The 19,087-nt window shown below is 40.9% G+C and overlaps 1 protein-coding gene across 2 annotated transcripts in view; it reads left to right on the top strand.

Moving 5' to 3' along the window:
• The window catches only part of LOC117303674 (methylcytosine dioxygenase TET2-like), a 34,860-nt gene extending 23,689 nt beyond the window's left edge, over positions 1-11,171 (top strand). For both annotated transcript variants that reach the window (XM_033787931.1, XM_033787930.1), the window contains 8 exons: positions 1,425-2,796; positions 3,134-3,218; positions 3,850-3,943; positions 4,351-4,559; positions 5,050-5,203; positions 5,770-5,859; positions 7,042-7,179; positions 7,809-11,171. In XM_033787931.1, the coding sequence (XP_033643822.1) occupies positions 1,425-2,796; positions 3,134-3,218; positions 3,850-3,943; positions 4,351-4,559; positions 5,050-5,203; positions 5,770-5,859; positions 7,042-7,179; positions 7,809-10,097 (4,431 nt within the window). In that variant the 3' untranslated portion in view covers positions 10,098-11,171. The remainder of the gene's footprint in view (positions 1-1,424; positions 2,797-3,133; positions 3,219-3,849; positions 3,944-4,350; positions 4,560-5,049; positions 5,204-5,769; positions 5,860-7,041; positions 7,180-7,808) is intronic.
• Positions 11,172-19,087: the final 7,916 nt, after the last annotated feature.

Raw genomic sequence — 19,087 nt, 5'->3', positions numbered from 1 at the left:
AAAGTGAAACAAATATGATTACTAAATAATGAAAACTGAACAGATTATCTGGAAGTAACAACAAGTGTGATTATATATGTAAGAAATCAAGTTTCTGACAAAATAAAAACAGTTTAGATTATGGACTTTTATTTAACAAATTACATTATTAACATGCTTAAAGATCAAACAACTACAATTGAGTACAATAGCAACGTTTAAGAAACCTGCCTATTTAGTAACCCAAGGAAAACCTTACTGCATTTTTGACCATTTTGCAAAAAGATAAACCTCTACATATTGACTACCATGAGTTGGAGGATCAGATTCACCGTCGCCTCTTGCGTCATACAGTCGTTTCCCCTCAAGGCCTTAAAAAAAAGATAGCAGGTGATTGCTTGGAGAAAAGACAAGCACGCAAAACCGATTACCCCCCCCCCCCCCCCCCCCCCGAACCCAAACCCTTTGCCATTTCCAATCTCATCATGTTCCATCAATATACCTCCTGCCTTTCCACTCTTCTTTTTTTCCTCTCCCTCTTCACTTTTTTTTATTTCTTCCCTGGCTCTCCACTCTTTTTATACCGTCCCCTACTCCACGCCTGCCCACATTTTAATATCAGTTCGTACTTCGTCGGCGATTTAGCGACACATTATCGATGATATTAATTGGAATTCATGGAGGGCTTAATGCGAAACCCGAGCGTGATCCTGGACTTAAAGAGAAAGAGGAGGGGAGAGTGTGTCATTTTGAGTGGTTGCACCACCGAAAGGATTTCGAGAAGGATAGATTTCTGTTGGGTTGTTAGTGAATTTATCCGTTGCCCTTGTCTTTTTTTTTTTTTTATTGGTTTATTTTGTTATATATTTAGAATTCGGCTGGCCTTAAAGAAAGATAATGCAGGATTTGTAAATGTCAAAAACAAAATGATGAGATTAAGTTGGTTAGCTCCAGCAAAATTGGACACCCTTTGACAACATCGTAGTCCTAAAATTTTAATTGACTTTTTTAAGAATGTCAGCCTGGCATGTGAAAACAATTGTAAGATCTGGATCCAGTTTTAGATTTTTTTTTGTTAGCAGTAACCCTATATTTTAAACAAACATTTTGTTAGTGCACAAAGACCTTCAACTAAGATATTTTATGTCTGACCAGCATCTTAAGTCATCGCGGTTGTTTTTAGCCAGTCCCTGAAGACGCATGTCTGCCATTCCAGGAATTTTCTTTAAATTCAATAAAAGATTAGGGACTGCATCTCATGATGTAACTCTGGAAATGTACTTAAAATGTACAACAAATTGCCGCAGCACAACTAAACTATTTTGTCAGATCCATGGGCAAGCAATGCTTTAAATTTATTTATAAACTCTGGTTCTTGGAGCGCTAACTGTACTGTTGAAATTTTCAACTAAATATCTGCTTTGCTTTTTTTTCTTCAAATGCAGAATGGCCCTTCGGAGAACCACAACTCGCCAACCACCACCCTTCCAATGCACAACAGTACCGCCCCGGACTTCATCAAACAGGACCCCTCGGGCCAACCCGCTCCCAACATGAACTGGCCCCCCGCCCCTCCCCTAGTGAACGGGTTCAGCGGGACCGAAGGCTACCCCAAAATGAACCACTTCCCTCAGACGGAGCTGACAAAACCCAACGTAGGGGACAGGTTAGGGGAAGGGCGGAGGGAGCCAAAGGAGGCGGGGAGTGACGGACCCCAGGTAAAGAAAGAACCCGGGGAGCCAATGGGTATCCCTGTACCCGCCCACCCACTTCATCACCACCACCCTCATGCAAAGTACGCCTATGCTGCAGCTGCAAAGCCAGACAATGCAATGACCAACCCGCCATCAGCAAAGGGTCCAAGTTACCCAGTGGCACCCATTACAGCATCCAGTAAGCCCACGGGGAGCCCGTCGCCACCCATGCACGGACATTACTTTGACAAGAAGCTCCAGATGCAGAGTTCGGCCGCAAAGGAAGCACAACCACCAATGCTGAACAGCGGTCACCCCCGTCCGACCAGCCTACAGTCCTACCCATCTTCCTTCACCTTTCCAACACTTGGTTCTTCCAAGCAAGCCGAGTCAGCAGCTGCCATCAACCACACTCAGGACAGGAGTACACCTGACTACAAAGGTAACAGCATCACAACCCCAGTGTTATCGCAATCCCCCTCCATGGAGAGAAAAGCACTGTCTCCTGCAGATGCTGCTGAATCCCTTCTTTCCCTAAGCTCCTCAATATCAGCAAGGCACTTTCCCTTCCCACCCACGCACTTCTCAGGGAATCACGAACCGCGACTGCACGAACAGCGCCCTCATGAAAAGCGCTCACTACCAACCTTTCTACCCAGTAGCGGCCCATCCTCGGAATCGCCATCCCCATCGGTCTCGGCGGTTCAGACGCATACCAAGTCAGAGCCGTCGGAGAAGAAGCACAAGTCTCACAAGTCGGACAAGTCAAAATCAGAATCCAAGCTTCCCAAATTGGAGCAGAGTAGACTCGGGGTGACGCTACCTCCGATTTCCATGTGCACCGGTGCCTTCCCGGGCATGCCAGTACCAGGTGTCATGCCATCGACCTCGCAGAGCGGTATATCAGCTTCGGCCGGGATGAAATCCACCGGTAGGTCCCTATTCCCTCTTCCCAGCCAAACGCTGTTGGCGTCGTCGACAAAGCCCGCGCCCAGAGAGGAGAAGACGGAGATCAAACCCACAGACAAGGACTTGACGCCGCGGAAGTTGACGCCAGCTGAGTTGCACCGTAAGATGCTGGAGGATGACCAGAAAGAGGAGATGCCTGATTGTGGATGCTTAGGTGAGTTCAACTTACACTCTCTGGATATTCTAATGTTGCACATGATGTCATATCAGTAGGGCGCCCTCACCTAGAGGTAAAAAAAAACAGCCGTTCACTGGCCAAACCTGTGCGCCCCACGTACACATCTGTGCGTTTTATTGTTTTGTTGGGCGTTTTACCTTAAACATCAGAGGTCCAGTCTTACTTAATGCATTAAATTCTAGTAAAAACTAGAGGGAAAATCTCTGAAGGATTTTTTATTAGTTCTACATATTTTCTAGATATGCCCGTTTTTGAAACAAGAAGCTTACAACCGTGCCACTAAACTCAAATTGTGTTTTATTTTGCTACACAGAGAATGATCGCGATGAAGCACCGTACTACACACATCTTGGATCAGGACGGTCAGTTCAAGCCATCAGAGAGCTTGTCGAGAAGAGGTAGGTGGTTGTCTCATCATCTCACTCATTCTCTGTGATGGGAAACTCTTGCTTTATATTCTACTACGGCAGTAGTAGAGAAGTCTCCCGAAGTCTGCCTACTCTGCACTAGTATACAAATATTTACTGCTTCGAGTGCTATGGTTAAAACTACGACTCCCGTGGTGATCCCCGGAGCGTTCTATTTGGAATGGTCCGGGATCACTGAGGGAGTCGGTGTTTTAACCATAGCACGAGTAAAAGTAGTCAATATTTGTTTTATAACACCCCAACAGACTATTTGGTTTCAGATATACAGACGCACCACTGATTGGGTTCTAGTTTGGTAAAAAGGCGTCTGGGTACTTCAGGCCGTGTGTTAGTCGTCGGACTATCACACGGCAAACGATGCACTATCACACGGCCGCCGTTTCTAGTAAAACTAAGACATCATGTGGCGCCCTAAACCAATGAAAGTAAGGGATGTTATAATAAGAGTATAAAGCAAGACAAAATCTCAAAAGAACATAATCTACCCAGCAAGTAGAATTGTATGTGGTATTATCTCAAGCCAAATATACATTGATGCCTCACCATGCAATGCTTCAAATCCCATATCATTCATTTGTTATCCATTCTGGTTTGTTGACAGGTATGGACACAAAGGTAGCTGCATTCGCCTGGAGAAGCTGGTCTTCTCTGGAAAGGAAGGCAAGAGCAGTGCGGGATGTCCCATCGCTAAGTGGGTAAGACCAGACACATGTTATAAAAATCACCGATCTGAAATAATAATACAGAGTTCTTATAATACTGCTTCATCATCCCTATAGGCACGTCGGTATATTTTTTTCTGCAAGGAATGCAGATCTTTGTTTTGGGGTTAGTTTATTAAAAACTACCCAAACAAAGTACTTTTCATAAGCCATTTTGAGATATGGTGGACACAAAGTTAAGACATTTTTAGGTTTGGGTAAATCTGTCCGTGTCCACCCGAACCAAACAGTGCACTCTTATAGTATCCACCATACCTCAAGAAGGCTAATTGAGGTGAGAGACGGTTCTCTTTCCCAGAAATGTAAAGAAAGAGAAAGAGGATCATCCAGGTAGAAAAAGATGAACATCGATGAGAATATTTCTTGATTTAATTTTCCAGATCCTGCGGCGTTCAGGTTTAGAGGAGAAGATCTTGGTCCTGGTGCGGAATCGTCCCGGCCACCATTGCGAGACGGCCTACATCGTCATCGCGCTGGTTGCGTGGGACGGCTGCGCGAGGAAGGAGGCAGATGACACGTATGACCTCCTGACACGGATGCTACCCAACGGGGCCATCCCGACAGTGCGGAGATGTGCTGTAAATGAAGAGTAAGTGTTTCATTTCTATCCACGGATGTCTAGCCTTGTACATACTTCATGAAATGCGAAGCGAATGTTGACATCAAATGGCTGTCTTCGCTGCGAGTGTTTTGAGGAGTTGGAACACAGCTCAACTGTTGCGAATTATTTGTTGCGATTTTGTATCGCATTCTCATGACTAGTAGATGATTCGATGAAGGAACAGCACTCTTTTCCGGTCAGCAATGGGATTTTTTTGGACAGACCTTTTTCGTAGTTCGGGCCAGTAGTGCGCTTGCTCAGACTTACCTGCTCAATACTGAGCATGTATGCGTAAGCTTAGAGTTGCATACGCTAAGAGCCCCCCAAAAAAGAACCAGGATGACTGCTGTTGCCAGTGTCTCAAAAGTCTCCCGTTGTTCGCTGATCAAAGCACACTTCCAAAGCTCATGTTAACTTGAAGCTTCACGTAGTTAATTTATCTATTTATTAATACAGTTTTTTTCTTTCACCCTCAAAGGAGAACCTGTGCCTGCCAGGGCTTTGATCCGGAGTCTTGCGGGGCGTCATTCTCGTTCGGCTGTTCGTGGTCGATGTATTATAACAGCTGCAAGTTTGCACGCAGCAAGACTCCAAAAAAGTTCAAGCTGCAAGACAACAATGACAGTGAAAAGGTACAACAGATGAATCAACCTTTGAATCAAAATTTTCTTTACAAATCCCAAAACCATGAATCTGAATTATATAGTCGGCAAAGCATCCTTAGGGAAACATCACACCAACTTTTTGTATAGAAGACAACAAAGGAATTTTAGTCTTAGAAGTGGGAGGAAAATTTCCTATAGGGGAAACCCATGTAGTCAAACCTGGCTTCATTTTAATAGAATGAAGACAGGGAACCAGCCTAGACTGGTTAATGTTTGACTAATAGTAGCAGCATTCTTAACAATCTAATTATTATCAACTTTGGTATTACCCATGTACAGTGATGTGTGTTGGCACTGTATACTCAGTAGTTGGTCAGACACTTCTCTAGACTTGCCAAGGTCGTGGATTCCAATCCCACCTGAGTAATATGCCTGTGATGTTTCACAGAACTCGGGCAAAGTACTGAGTAAAAAGTGCTAACACACATCGGTGTTTATGGGTAAAACCAAAATTAATATTCTTTATCCCTAATCCAATTTTAACATCTATTAAATCTAACTGTTCTTCTCTCGTTATCTGGTTTTGTTTTTAGGAGGAAGTACTTGAACACCATTTCCAGCGATTAGCCACCGATATATCCCCGCTGTACAAACAGATTGCACCCGATTCCTACAATAATCAGGTACGTGTCCAAAGTATTCAGTTATATTAGTTTGGTTTCAGCCGTCGCTCTGCCTGCTTCGGTCATGTCGCTCGCCTAGCTGACAACATCCCAACTAATAAAGCTCTAAGCATCGCCACCAGGGGAAGGCCTAGCACCGGCTCCTGGCTGGAAGAGACCTATATGTAGAGGCCGCCCTCGATCATCCTGGGCTATTATACATTTTCCTTCACATTTTGTTGTTCTAATAATTTGGTGATTTCACCAGTGGTCTTATTGATTTGTTCACTCAAGTCAATCTTCATTGTTTTTCATTGTGCTGGATGTATTTCCTCTTGAATTTTGATATTCTTAAATTATATTTCCAATGTATGTTTGGTGTAAAACTGTACTAACCTCATTGTTCAAGCTCTATTTGTAATGCTACAGGAGGATTTTACTTTTAGCAGGCCTAAAATTATATATATGAAGGTATATTTTTAGAATTTGCTGTAAATTTTGTCCAGGCTATGTTGCTACAATGTTTTCTTTCTTTTCTGACTGGTATGTCTATTGTTAGTATGTATTTTGGTTGTTTTATTGCTAGGTGCATTTGATCGTTTTGGAAAATAGGTGGTATATTTTGTTATTATGAATTACACGAAGGCCATGGCCTCTTTTTTTTTTCCCTAGTCTTGGCCTTGGTGTCCCTTGGCAATGGACACTATTGGTAATTACTCAAAAAAATTATCTGCATAAAACCTTTCTTGATGACGAGTAATAGGGAGAGGTTGATAGTATAAAACATTGTGAGAAACGGCTCCCTCTGAAGTGCCATAGTTTCCAAGAGAGAAGTAATTTTCCACGAATTTGATTTCGAGACCTCAGATATAGAACTTGAGGTCTCGAAATCAACCATCAAATCGCACACAACTTCTTGTGACAAGGGTGTTTTCTTCTTTCATTATTATCTTGCAACTTTGATGACCGATTAAGCTCAAATTTTCACAGGTTAGTTATTTTATGCATATGTTGAGATACACCAACTGTGAAGGCTAGTCTTTGACAAATACCAATAGTGTCCACTGCCTTTAAAAGACTAAGTGCCTGCGGGAAACGTGGTTTTATCCCTCTTTTGTAAACCCGTTATGCAAGTAAGCTTTCATGAAGTGAAATATTTTGCAGAGTTCCATGATAACACATTTCCTCTTCCATTTATCTCAGGTTTTGTTTGAGAAGAAAGGCTCAGAATGCCGTCTTGGAATGCGTGAGGGACGGCCGTTCTCAGGTGTCACATCTTGCATGGATTTCTGCGCGCACGCCCACAGAGATCAGCAGAACATGAACAACGGCTGCACTGTGGTAAGTCTTTGAGCTTGAAGAACACTTCAAGACTAATTTCATAGAGCTGCTTAAGCAGAAAATACTGCTTAAAAAATCCCTGATTAGAAATAACAAGCAGGATGCCAGTCACACATTGTATATGTGACAAAATTGGCTGGTAACCTTATTCTGCTAAGCATAATATTGTTTTGCTTAGATTATTTTTTTAATAAAGTAGCAAAGCACAGCAAGATTTCTCTTACCAGAATAAGGTTACCAGCCAAGAAATCACGTCACATGTACAACTTGTGACTGGTTTCCTGCATTTTTTGCTTAGCAGACAAATGTTTAGCTTTTTTTTTCTGATTTACAAATGCCATGAAATTTGGCCAAGGGAGTCTTGGGCCCAATTAGTTTCTTTTGAAATCTTCCAATGTAAATAACAAAATCGCTTTGATCAGTATGCTCTGATCAATTTCAGGAAGTAAAGGGTTGTCAACCACCGGTTCATTTCAGAACCAACACTACTCAAAGAGATTTACACATAGTGCTACCGCAAACCTTAGCTGACTATTCTCCCACCATGCAAAGTTTCAAATCCTACTTAAAAAAGATCCAACTGCAGGAAGCTAATTGCAATCTGAATGTTCATTTTCTTTGTGCTGCAGGTGGTGACATTAACAAAATCAGAGATCCGTGACAGACTGCCTGACCCTGGCGACGAGCAGCTGCACGTGCTGCCTCTTTACTACCTTGACAACACAGACGAGTACGGCAGTGTCGAGGCTCAACAAGAGAAGGTGAGACGTAATGCCATTGAAGTCTTGACACACTATCGCCACAAGGCGAGGATGAGGCCGAAGCAGGATCCTGTCATTCCAAAGGGGGCGCAGGTCCGAGGCAATCGACACAGTCATGGTGATAAGAACAGTCCGAGTAGAGGAAAGGGTGCTGCAGCAGCTGCAGCAGCCGCTGCAGCCGCAGCCGCCAGGGCAGCAACGCCTCAGGGTAGCAACCACCAAAGTAATCACAGTGCGAGTTCTAGTTTCACGCCGACAAAGGAAGCTGCCGAGGGGAAGAGTTCTGGGAAGCCGACCAGCAAGCAAGAGGCAGCGGCATCATCAGCAGCTGTTCAGATCATGCAGATTCCACCACATCTGTGGTCACACTACCAGCAGAGTGTAGAGCAGGTCCGGGCAGCATGGCCCGGAGTGGAGATGACGCCCAGTGGGCTGGCCGCTGCGGCTGGGCTGAGGCCCGAGATGCACGGATTACACCCCATGATGTATGAGAGTATGCAGCGGGAAGCCATGCAAATGAACGCTGCTGCGGCTCAGGCCGCCCAAGCAGCGGCGATGCATCCTGACTGGGCACGAATGTACCCACACCAGGCGAGGATGTTCTTACCCCAGTACGCCCATCCGGGCATGGTCGGGCTAGCAACTCATGAGCAGCTTCAACAGAACCCTGCTCTGGCACGTTTCATGAGCCAGTACGCCAATGACCCGTACATGGCGGGTGTAGCGCATGCCTACATGAGGTATCCACACTATAGCGGACTTCCAATGGAGGATGTGAAACCTGATATGAACCAATTAGGGAACTTAATGAAACAAGGACGGAGTGAGCGAGACGCCATGTACAGTGCGTATGGTATGAAGTACGGCCCTCAGCATCCTGCTGCAGCTGCAGCAGCTGCTGCGGCTGCTGCAGCATACGGTAGCTCACGGGGAGAGCAATTGGACTTGAGCAGAGACCACCATACACCGCGACCAAATGCAGCCGCCTCGTCTGCAGACTCCAAATATTCCCAGAGTCTAATGTCCAACGGTCTGAGGCAGGATCTTGGGCATCATCCAACCACCACCCACTCTGGTCCCAAAGACAGCATTTGGAGGCCGCCAGTCTTTCAGAACAGCCCCTCCCGGGAGAGCACCCCATCCCAGGAGCACCACCCCTCCTACCCCAGCCAGGGGACGCCTCCGTTTGGGTCTGCGTTTCATGAGCGGGGAAAGTCCTCAAGTGATCCAAGAAGTGCATTCCCGCCAGAAGCCAGTCACCAACATCGAGACTATCCCAACTTCAGTCACCGTGAAGGTGGGCAAGCTTCGCAGGGCAGACCGCATGATGCACAAAGGAATTCATCAGACAGCCACAAATACGCAATGTACCAGCAGCAGCAGCAGCAGCAACAGCAACAGCAACAACAGCAAGGTCACCCAGACCACAATAGCACCCGCCGTGACCTCTCCCAGAGCTATCCACCCCATGATACCAAGCCTTACCCAAGGTTACATGAAGCCTCTGCCTCAGGCTCCGCCTCCCAACAACAGCAACAGCATGAGAAGACCAAGACTATAGCGGAGCATCTCCGGATGATGGAAGCAGGGGGTTCAAACCCAAGCACTCCAGTCCCAGTTGCCTCAGCTCTTCTACCTCAGCCCTCTCCTAAACATGAAGAGCCCACAGAAGTGGAGTGCACCTCGGACAGCGAAGAGTGCTTCCGAGACCCAACAATCGGAGGTGTGGCTATTGCTCTCACCCACGGCTCGGTCCTCTTTGAAGTTGCAAAGCGGGAGCTCCACGCTACCACGTCACTCATCAAGCCAGTGCGACAACATCCCACCCGCATCAGTCTTGTCTTCTACCAGCACAAGCACATGAACTTCCGTCACCATGGGCTGGAGGAGTACGAGCGTAAGATGCAGGCGCGACAGGAAGAAGCTGAGGAAACGGCGCGTCTCAACGGGGAGACCCCACCCCCGCGTAAAGGTCGTAAGCGGCGCCTCTCCACCAGCGACGACACTGTGATTCCAGACAAGACTAAGATTAAGTACAACACAGACTCCAAGAAGGTACCAACGAAGGGCGCCCCTACGCCGTCCACGAGCACGGTCACCACCCTGACATCGACAGCTTTCCCGACTGTCACGGGTCCGTACCAGAAGTGGGTATAGATAGCTGGAATTTTAAAACAAAATCTGTTACTCCATGCAGTGGGATATTTGTTCACCCTTCGCCCTATGCACTAACCTTGCAACTTCATTGCTATGCACTTTAGATCTGAGTTCACCCCAATCAGAAAAGTTTTTTTTAAACATCGGATTTTAGTTATTTGCCTTTAAAAAAAAACGATTCCAATAATGAGATTGCCAATTCTGTTTCATGGATAACACACTAAGGTGATTCATTTACCAGGCTTTGGTTCATTCTAACTGTTCACCAACCAAATCTGGCGTAGTTTCTGTAAAAACAATTATTAAAAAATTCTTAATCATCAGGTAAAAAACACAACTCGCCATTTTTATATCAAATTTTCATACCTCAAACTGGTAAAAGAAAAAGTACTCTTTTGGTGCTATGTTGTAATTCCAAAATAAATTGTAATGATTTTTTTTAATCTGTACCCATCATAGAATATATTACATGAAACAAGATATTTAATGTCTTCATTCCCTTACGTAATCCAGAAGGGAATTTTAGAAATGTTATTTTGAAGTAAGATTTTGTTTTAAACTGGGGAAGACTGTACCCCAGTTGTTTATACTAAGTATATATTCTATGTTGGGAATTGTATTACGAGTCAGGACGTATGTGGTGTGGGTTGAGCCCCCTTCAAATCTCGGCTATTTCGAACAGCAGCTCTTCCCATATTCCCATATTTTCTGTTGAAAAGTATTGGCTTTTGGCTTTTTAAAAGGTCTTCAAGATGACGTGCTCAATGGCCGAAGCCTGACCTATGACATTTAACTGGCCCATTGATTTGGGTGCATCAAAGAATGATTTTGATTGGTTGATGCGCTATCTCACTGCCAGCCAAAGAGATAAAATCATGAATATTCATCTGACCAATCAAGTGACAAAAAGGACTTTTTCCTGAGTATTCTGTCACAAGGGTCTCGCGTGATTGGACCAAGTTTTATAGTCTTTAAATTTTATTGGTGTTTTTGCCTGATCTTTTGTTGAGGCAAATCAAAACAATTTGTAAAGGTACTGTATTGTTTTTAAAAAAAAAATACAACTGAAATTACCATGACAAATAAATTTTAAAATAATTATTGAATAATTATTAATTAAGTAATTTTTCTTTGGTTTCTTGGAAACAAATGAATAATGGGTTGTACAAAATGTTTTTTAAATGAGTGTAGACAATTAATCACTTTTTTTAAGTTATAATAGTGTACGTGTGTGAGTAGGCTTTAACATGTTTGTGCTTTCTGTGATAAGCTATTATTTTTTAAAGTTTTTTGTTTTGGACACAATAGTTCCTTGTTTTTTTTTTTTTTTTAAATGTTAATATGACATAGAGTGTGGGTTGTTTCTTTTACTCGCTTGTTCTTGAACTTTGTTCCTTTTTATTCCTGATTAATCAAAAGGAATGGTTTTGTATATTTTATCTGAACAACAAATTATAACAAATTGTGTAGACCTATTTTTCAAATCCCCTCAAAAAAATTGTTCAATTTTGTTTTTCGCTTTTAAGAAGAGGGTTGGAAATCTTTTTAATTGTCTCTCAAAAGTAATCTCTTAAAGGGAAAAATCCGATTTAAAATGTTTAAAAAATTATTCTTGTAGAATTTGATGAAATTTGAAATGTGTAGAGAAGATTTGTTACTGTCTTGTGTTTTAATGTAAAAAGAAAATATAGAAATTTTAGACAAAAAAGTGTAAATTTTTTCACCCAGGTAGAGTTGTTGTATATAATGTACAAACGAAATAATGTAATTCAAAGCATTACAGAATTTGTAGATGATTACATGTATTTAATTTGGATGGTGTATACAAAACTAGTTCTATTGTGTCGAATGTCTCTCTCTGCAAAATGTGATAAAAAATGTCAAAGTCAAAACAAATCGCTGTTAGAGAGAACTATTTCAAATCTGTTCCGCTGCAGTTAAAAATCATATCCTGATGGTTTATTTTACTAAGAATTTTTAATCGTGAGATGGTACAGCATTCTGATTTTCTATTTAAAAACAAAAAATCATAAAGTTTCAATGTTGAAAGTTTTGTGATCATGAATTTTGAAGCCACATCATGCATACTGCCTGTACACCACAGTACCTTGGAAGAACACATCCTTTCCAATACCCTTGTATTCTGAATTATCTTCAAGTACGCGCTAATCCTCCAATCAGATCTGCAGAATGGAGTGGTGATAAAAATGTATATTGCACGGCTAATATCACTACATGCGTCTTGTGTGTTCTATGTCACGCGCCAAGTTTACTTGAAGATAAATTTGTTATCACACGCCCGCTCATGGAAATACGGAAAATATAGCACGTCTGCGTACGTCCAATATCCAATTCTGCCTTCGGCCTCGTTGGATATTGGACGCCGAGGTGCTATATTTTTCCGTATTCCACTCATCCCAATACAACCAATCAACCGCTACGCACACAACTGTCCAAGGACTGGCAAAATTACCTTTTCATAACTGAAGAATTGTTATAAGAGGACTGTATAACAAAGACACAGAAAGACGCAGAAATGAGATCAAGGACTTATGGGGCCAACTTCATAGAGCTGCTTTAGCAGAAAATATTGCTGATCAATCGTCTGCTCAGCAGAAATGAGCAGGATACCAGTCACAAGTTGCACATGCGACGTGGTAGTTTAGCTGGTTACCTTACTCTGGTAAGCATAGTTATGCTTAGCTACTTTTTGTGCTTAAGCAGCTTTTTGAAATTGGGCCCTGAGTGTACAACTTTGTTACATTCCCCTTTATAACGAGTGTCAACTGTAAACCAGCTAATTTCAAGACATTGTTGAAGTTTTGTCGGTAGATTTTAGTGAAATATTCATTAAGTGGTCGAGTCAATACTTGGCAATCAAAATAATACCTGAGTGCATGGAGAGACATGACATTGTTTCAGTTGTGGACCATAAGATATTATTATAATGCCACTTTTAAAAGTCGTCAAACAGTTTTTAAATTCAATCATGTAAAGATTTTTGTGGTTTAAAGAAGACAAAGTTATCCACTTTTGGAGCATTCTTAAACTATTTTGTGTGAAGTAAATGATGGCAGCAACTACCCTTGTGCGTTAACGTAAGTTATTCATGTAGCAAGACAAATGTATATTTTTGTGAGTTTCGAGAGAAATATGGGGGTGTTTTAATTGAATTTGAATAATGGCAAAAATGAATTACGTCGTTAATTGTTTAACAAAAGTGTGTACATTTTTTCCATGCAATTTCTAATGTCATATATGATCAGTGATAGATAATTTGTTTTTAAATGCTACTTTTGCAATGTGTGCCGAGGTGTGTTACTTGTTTTTTGTTTTCAATCAATCATGACTTTGGTGTTATGTGCAACATTTAGTCTAGTCTTCAGTCAAGGCGATCAAATGCTACACCACTTGATAACAACACAAGTATGTATATAGGGGATAATTGCTCTTCCAGCGTGGCGCCTTGACCAAAGACTACTTTTAGACTATAATGCCATGATAAAATAAGTGTAGAAACTTTATACATACTTAATGTTTATATTATGTATATAAAGTGAATCTTAATCTGTTTTCGTCTTTTTACTTCCAAAAAGTAATAGCAGTCGTGATTTTGACTTTCAGGTGTCTATTTCTGCCTTTGAAGAAAACGATTTTAAAAAATATCTATAAGTTTTTTTCTTGACTGTACTGAATCTACGGCAATACATATCACTGAAATATTTATCTGTAGGTGTGCACTGCTGTTGGGTCGGAGACTGTTGATTTTACGACTGTAGAGGGCGGGCTATTAGTCCAGCCGTTCTACGGAGGTGAAACAGAAAACATCACTAAGTTAAAAAACAAAACAAATAATGCTTCTTTTTGTTAAGCTGTAAAATGAAATTGCTTACTCGTATTTCTTTGTCATCGGAAATGTGAAACATTGTTAATTTAATAATAAAAAATAAAAGAGAAATGGTTCTCTACTATGTACAATAATTGATATCTGTTGTTTGTTTTATCAGTGTCGTAGTGGTTTTTTTTTTTTTACTATGTCGAGATACATTCCATTTCCAAAACTCTCGTTCCAAGGCGCGTTGTAAAGTAAAACAGGAAAATGAGGCGACGGGGTCAAAGGTAGAAAACGGAGCAACTTTTGTATGTAAATAACCAACCATGTGAGTTTTCCCAGGGTCGTGGATAATGTAGTTGGTTTTCAGGCCGCGTTGACACTGACCACTGATTACGGTCAGCGTCTGGTCCAAGGTTCGATCCCCCTTGGGGGTGGGACCTCAGGACCCGCGGCAGTGATGGCCTTTATAGGGTCCATCCGAACAATCTATAACTCGTGACAGCAGACCGCTCCACCCAAGGTCGAGTTGTCTGATTGTGTCTATTTATAGCATTATAGACTGGTCAATCGGAAGTAACTAGGAACTGAATGGCCGAGTAGAGGGATTTAGGTATCTTCCTTTTTTTGGTTACTGAAGACCACCAGAGCATACTGCCCTTCCCTTAACTACCCCCCCCCCCCCCCAAAAAAAAAAAATCTATAAGGATCCTATAAAATAGGAATCCTATATTTAAATACTATGGATGCTATAGGCATTTCACATATAGGACTTTTTTGTAAGAGTGATCGAAACGTTGAGATATCAACCACTGGTTTTCCGAATCAAAGTATTCAGTTAATTATCGAAAGATCTGTAAATCTCTAGATATAAAAAAAAAACATTTGTTTTGCACACCGGCCAAGTAGACTTTGCTTCGGTCCGTTCGCCTTGGTTCATGGTCCGTCCTAAAGTATGAAATTTGTTTTTGTATTGTCTAGACTTAAGTAGCAATATTCATGTCAAAGATAAGATGTTATATTTTACTGATCAATCTTACGATGTTGTTATTATTTGGGTTTTTGTTTTTAGAAATACATTTTGTTTATAAAGAGTTAATTCGTCGGCGTCATCTTACCACACTGCAGAACCGCTCCGTTTCAAACGTGAACAAGTTTCAAAACTTCGCTGAAAATAACTCATCTGTTTGATATTTATTTTCCTTTTCCTGTGCACTTTAGGACTTCATTGATGAGGTGAGACTATAATAAAACTGTTTATCATTACGGGTTTTCTCACTAGCCAATTTCATCAAAATATATAACTCAGTTTCATGATAGGCACTGGACACGTTTGGTAATAACGAGGAGTTGCGGATAACAAATTACGAGAAACGACTCCCTTTGAAGTAACGTAGTTTTTGAGAAAGAGGTAATTCTCGATAATTCTTACTTTATTTGACTATGAAAAGGACTTTCAATGTCATATGAAAACACACAAAATGTGCAACAAGGTTAATTTTTTACTTCATTATTTTCTTGCGACTTCGGTGACCAATTGATCCCAAATTTAGCAATTACCAAACGTGTCCAATGCCTTTAAAAACGACTTCGAATTAATTCAAAAGGAGTTTCGTTTTCCATTTGAGGTTTGTTTCAGTTGTTCTATTTCATAGGTATTAGAGACTATACATTTTCACCATTCCTCAGTTGAATTTCTACTATAAGTCTACTGTATAGGCCTATACCAAGTGACCTATTTTCTATAACTGATTAAATTGAATGACTGACCAGCCTCCCTATGCCTTTTGTAACTGAATGATAAATTGAATAAATTTTGGGACCTAATGAATTTAAATGGTCCTATTTGACTAGTGAATACTAAACTGTTTAATACAGATCACTCTTTTAACTGTTGAATGCTGATGGCATTCCTTTGCTACCGAAACTGAATGAGCTTTGTGTTTTTTGAATGAATTTTTGTTGGTGGCCGGGAAACCTAGTTTCCATGTACTCAAACCATCCAACTAAACCTGGGTCTAAACGCAACCATGACACCACGTCCAATGAAACGTTGCGTATCATGTTTATTAATTGCTTAAAACATAGTTTTATTTAAATAAATTAATGTAGGCATATTTATCTTTTTATGAGCAATACAGGCCTATAAAATTTCACCCCCGATGAAAACTTTACCAGGCTGGTGAAAAGCGGTGAAAACAACAAAGAAAACTAGCGTCAGGAAATTCTATATGCCTATACATTATCCATTTTTCGTACTATCGAAATAATCAACGGTGATTTTGAGGATCTTCAAAATGCTATAAGTTTTCTCGACGTCATTCAGACGTAAACATCTTGTCATTTTTGGTACCATGAGCTTTCAGATTGGAATTTGTTGTTCTAAAAATCACCAATCCTGTCATTGTCTGAGCTTTAACTATAGGTACAACATTTGTAGTGTTTTTTTCTATTGAGACGAGTTCAAAAGAATGATTAGATTTCTTCACAATGCAGTCATTTTTTTTTATCGTAAACACGTATTGTTGACGTTCATTGTGCAGCTGTAAAAGGGTCATAGATTGACCCCTTGTTCACTGGGAGTTCTACATGCCCTTTCGTTTTCGCCTTATTCGGGTGTGGGTTTACAAACAGTGTTTTTTTTTCAATGGTTTATATTTTACTTCTGACGTCACTCTCTGGGGTTTAGAGATTTGTTTTCCTCTTGGGTGTAGTTCAGTCATGGAAGTAAACTATTTGCAACCACAGTGACGTGCCTACTTCTTGCAAATCGGCCATGTGTTTGGAGTTAAAAGGTTGCTGTTCTGCACGTCGGAGTTTTCTACGCTTGGTGTTTAAAATGAAAAATGGTTATTCTACAATAAAGCACTACAAATCGGGTCATAGAAAATGTGTCCCCACTCCGGAAAAAAGTGCGATAATAATAATGCCTAGATTTGGATTGCATGAAACGTTCACAGTTTTTTTATCGTTTTGTTTTGAAAAGACCATGGTAATAGAACAACACCAATGAAAATACCGACAAGGGAAAACTTCGGTGTTTGAACCGCAATTGGGTGCCGTCAAATCGCACACCCTGAAGGGCACAGCACACTGACCCAGGGGACCTACTTCCCGGGACGAATTTCTTTCCCCGGTATGAGAGCCGAATGCTTTTCACACCCCTGAATTTTACACCATTAGTTGCTGGGTGTTTTGCAAGTAGATCCTCAAAACCCTTCGATGCTTAGTGTGTGTGTTTTACACGTTCAAAGTCCGTTGCTACATAGGTTCAAGACCATCGGGTGACCCTCCCTCCCCCCGCCCCTCCCCCCTCCCGACATCTGGTTACGTTATATAGGTGGTATGCCGATGTAACGCTCGAGTGTTTGTGTAAATAGACAGACATGATGATAAAACATTGCAACCAATACTGTACGATCTCTAATATTATTTACCTCCAACACAGATTTTACATAGGGATGATGCTGATACCAATTAGAAACTCATGGGCTAAATTTAAGGGTGGCACAATGGCACAGTGTTATTGTTCATTTTCTAAACGATGACTAAATTTGTTCTTATTTTTTTCTTTAATGTCATCTTTTTGTTTGTCTCGATGAAACTATACATGGGGTTTTATGTTGTATTCAAATCAGTTATGTGTCTGCGGTTCGGGGAGTCAAACAAATATTGAAACATGACCAAAGTGTGTGAGACATTAAATATTAATCGAATATTGAAAGAAATCAACATTTTTACGAACTTTGTTCAGCCGACAGATAAGAAATCTTGGCCGCCAGTAAACTTCACACAAACGCCCCAGATTCAAACCTACGAGACTTTGTATACGACGATTGTTGGGTACATAAGTAACTGTTCTTTTGTAGAACGACCGTTTCATGCAAAAGTTTTTACAAATCATTTTTCATGATAACTCGTTTTTTGAATATATAACGCACATGGCACCATAGGTATTTACTCAAAATTATTTTTAGCATAAAAATTACTTGGTAACGAGAAACCCTAACGTAGTTTCTGACAAAGAGGTATAATTTCGGAAGCCTTTTAATATGCATCTGAAAGCTCAAAATTATTGTATACCACAAAGTAACGTGTTGCATCATTGTTTTCTTGCAACTTCGAAAACCAATTGGACCAATTTCTTTGTACAGATTTGTTATTTTAAGGACATGTTGATATATACACCAAGGGAGCACACTGGTCTTTGACAACTTTTCCAGTGCCTTCAAGATAAAAACTAAACATGAAACACTCGTCGGTTATCTGAGGCGCACCTTTTCTCTTAAAAGCTCTGAAACTGCAAAAAGCCACAAAAATAAACTTGGAACACAAGCCTAACTTTACTCGTCCTTGTAACCGATTAGGAAACCATTCAAGTTTTTATTAACCAACCAAGCAGAAACTGAGGGAAGGCATAAGCACGTCTTATGTCGCAATAAGTCTAAGGTCATGTTTATTGAATATGGGATTAAGGTTGTTTATTTATGGAGACAATAAAGTAATCTATAACTCTGTCTTTTGAAAAGGTGCAAGGTCTCGTGTATTGTTTGGTAATTGTATAGTGTTCATTCATCACGTACGATTTTTTGATCTGTCTGGACATTTTGAGAAAAGACAATGGTGCATGTTCAGACAGCTTAACAGTTTAGACCTGAATTGGTTTCTTTACGAACGTATGCTCTCTATTGTAGTTTGATTAAGCTTGGCTGTTGACCACGATATACAAGAATGGTGCACGGTTTTTTGTTTTTTAAAAAGGGTTGGACATGAAGTTGGAAAAATTCTGTGTTTCTGTTTCACATAAACTTCATTGGTTTGATTTGTTTTCCCCTGAGCAATTTATCTGATGTTTTTACGAATCGGACATAATTTATCAAAATGTCCGATTCGTATAGAATTATGAGCCTCCTCCTGAAGACGACCAGAGTAGCTGATCGAAACGTAGAGCCTATACTGGTTCCTTCAGAACCACATTATTCAATAGAGATTTTCACCGGGTGCTTTTATTATTCAGTTTAATTGAATTAAATTCGTTTCAATTTTTATTGATCCTACCATGGAGGAAATTTGTTAATACATGCAATCCAGGAAAAATGAATAACACACAATCATAAATAAACTACTTGAAATAAATAATAATATTAATAATCAGAAA

Source organism: Asterias rubens, chromosome 20 (genome assembly GCF_902459465.1).
Source record: "Asterias rubens chromosome 20, eAstRub1.3, whole genome shotgun sequence".
NCBI lineage: Eukaryota > Metazoa > Echinodermata > Asteroidea > Forcipulatida > Asteriidae > Asterias > Asterias rubens.
Note: the sequence above shows the minus strand (reverse complement) of the source record. Positions and strands in the feature narration are given on the sequence as shown.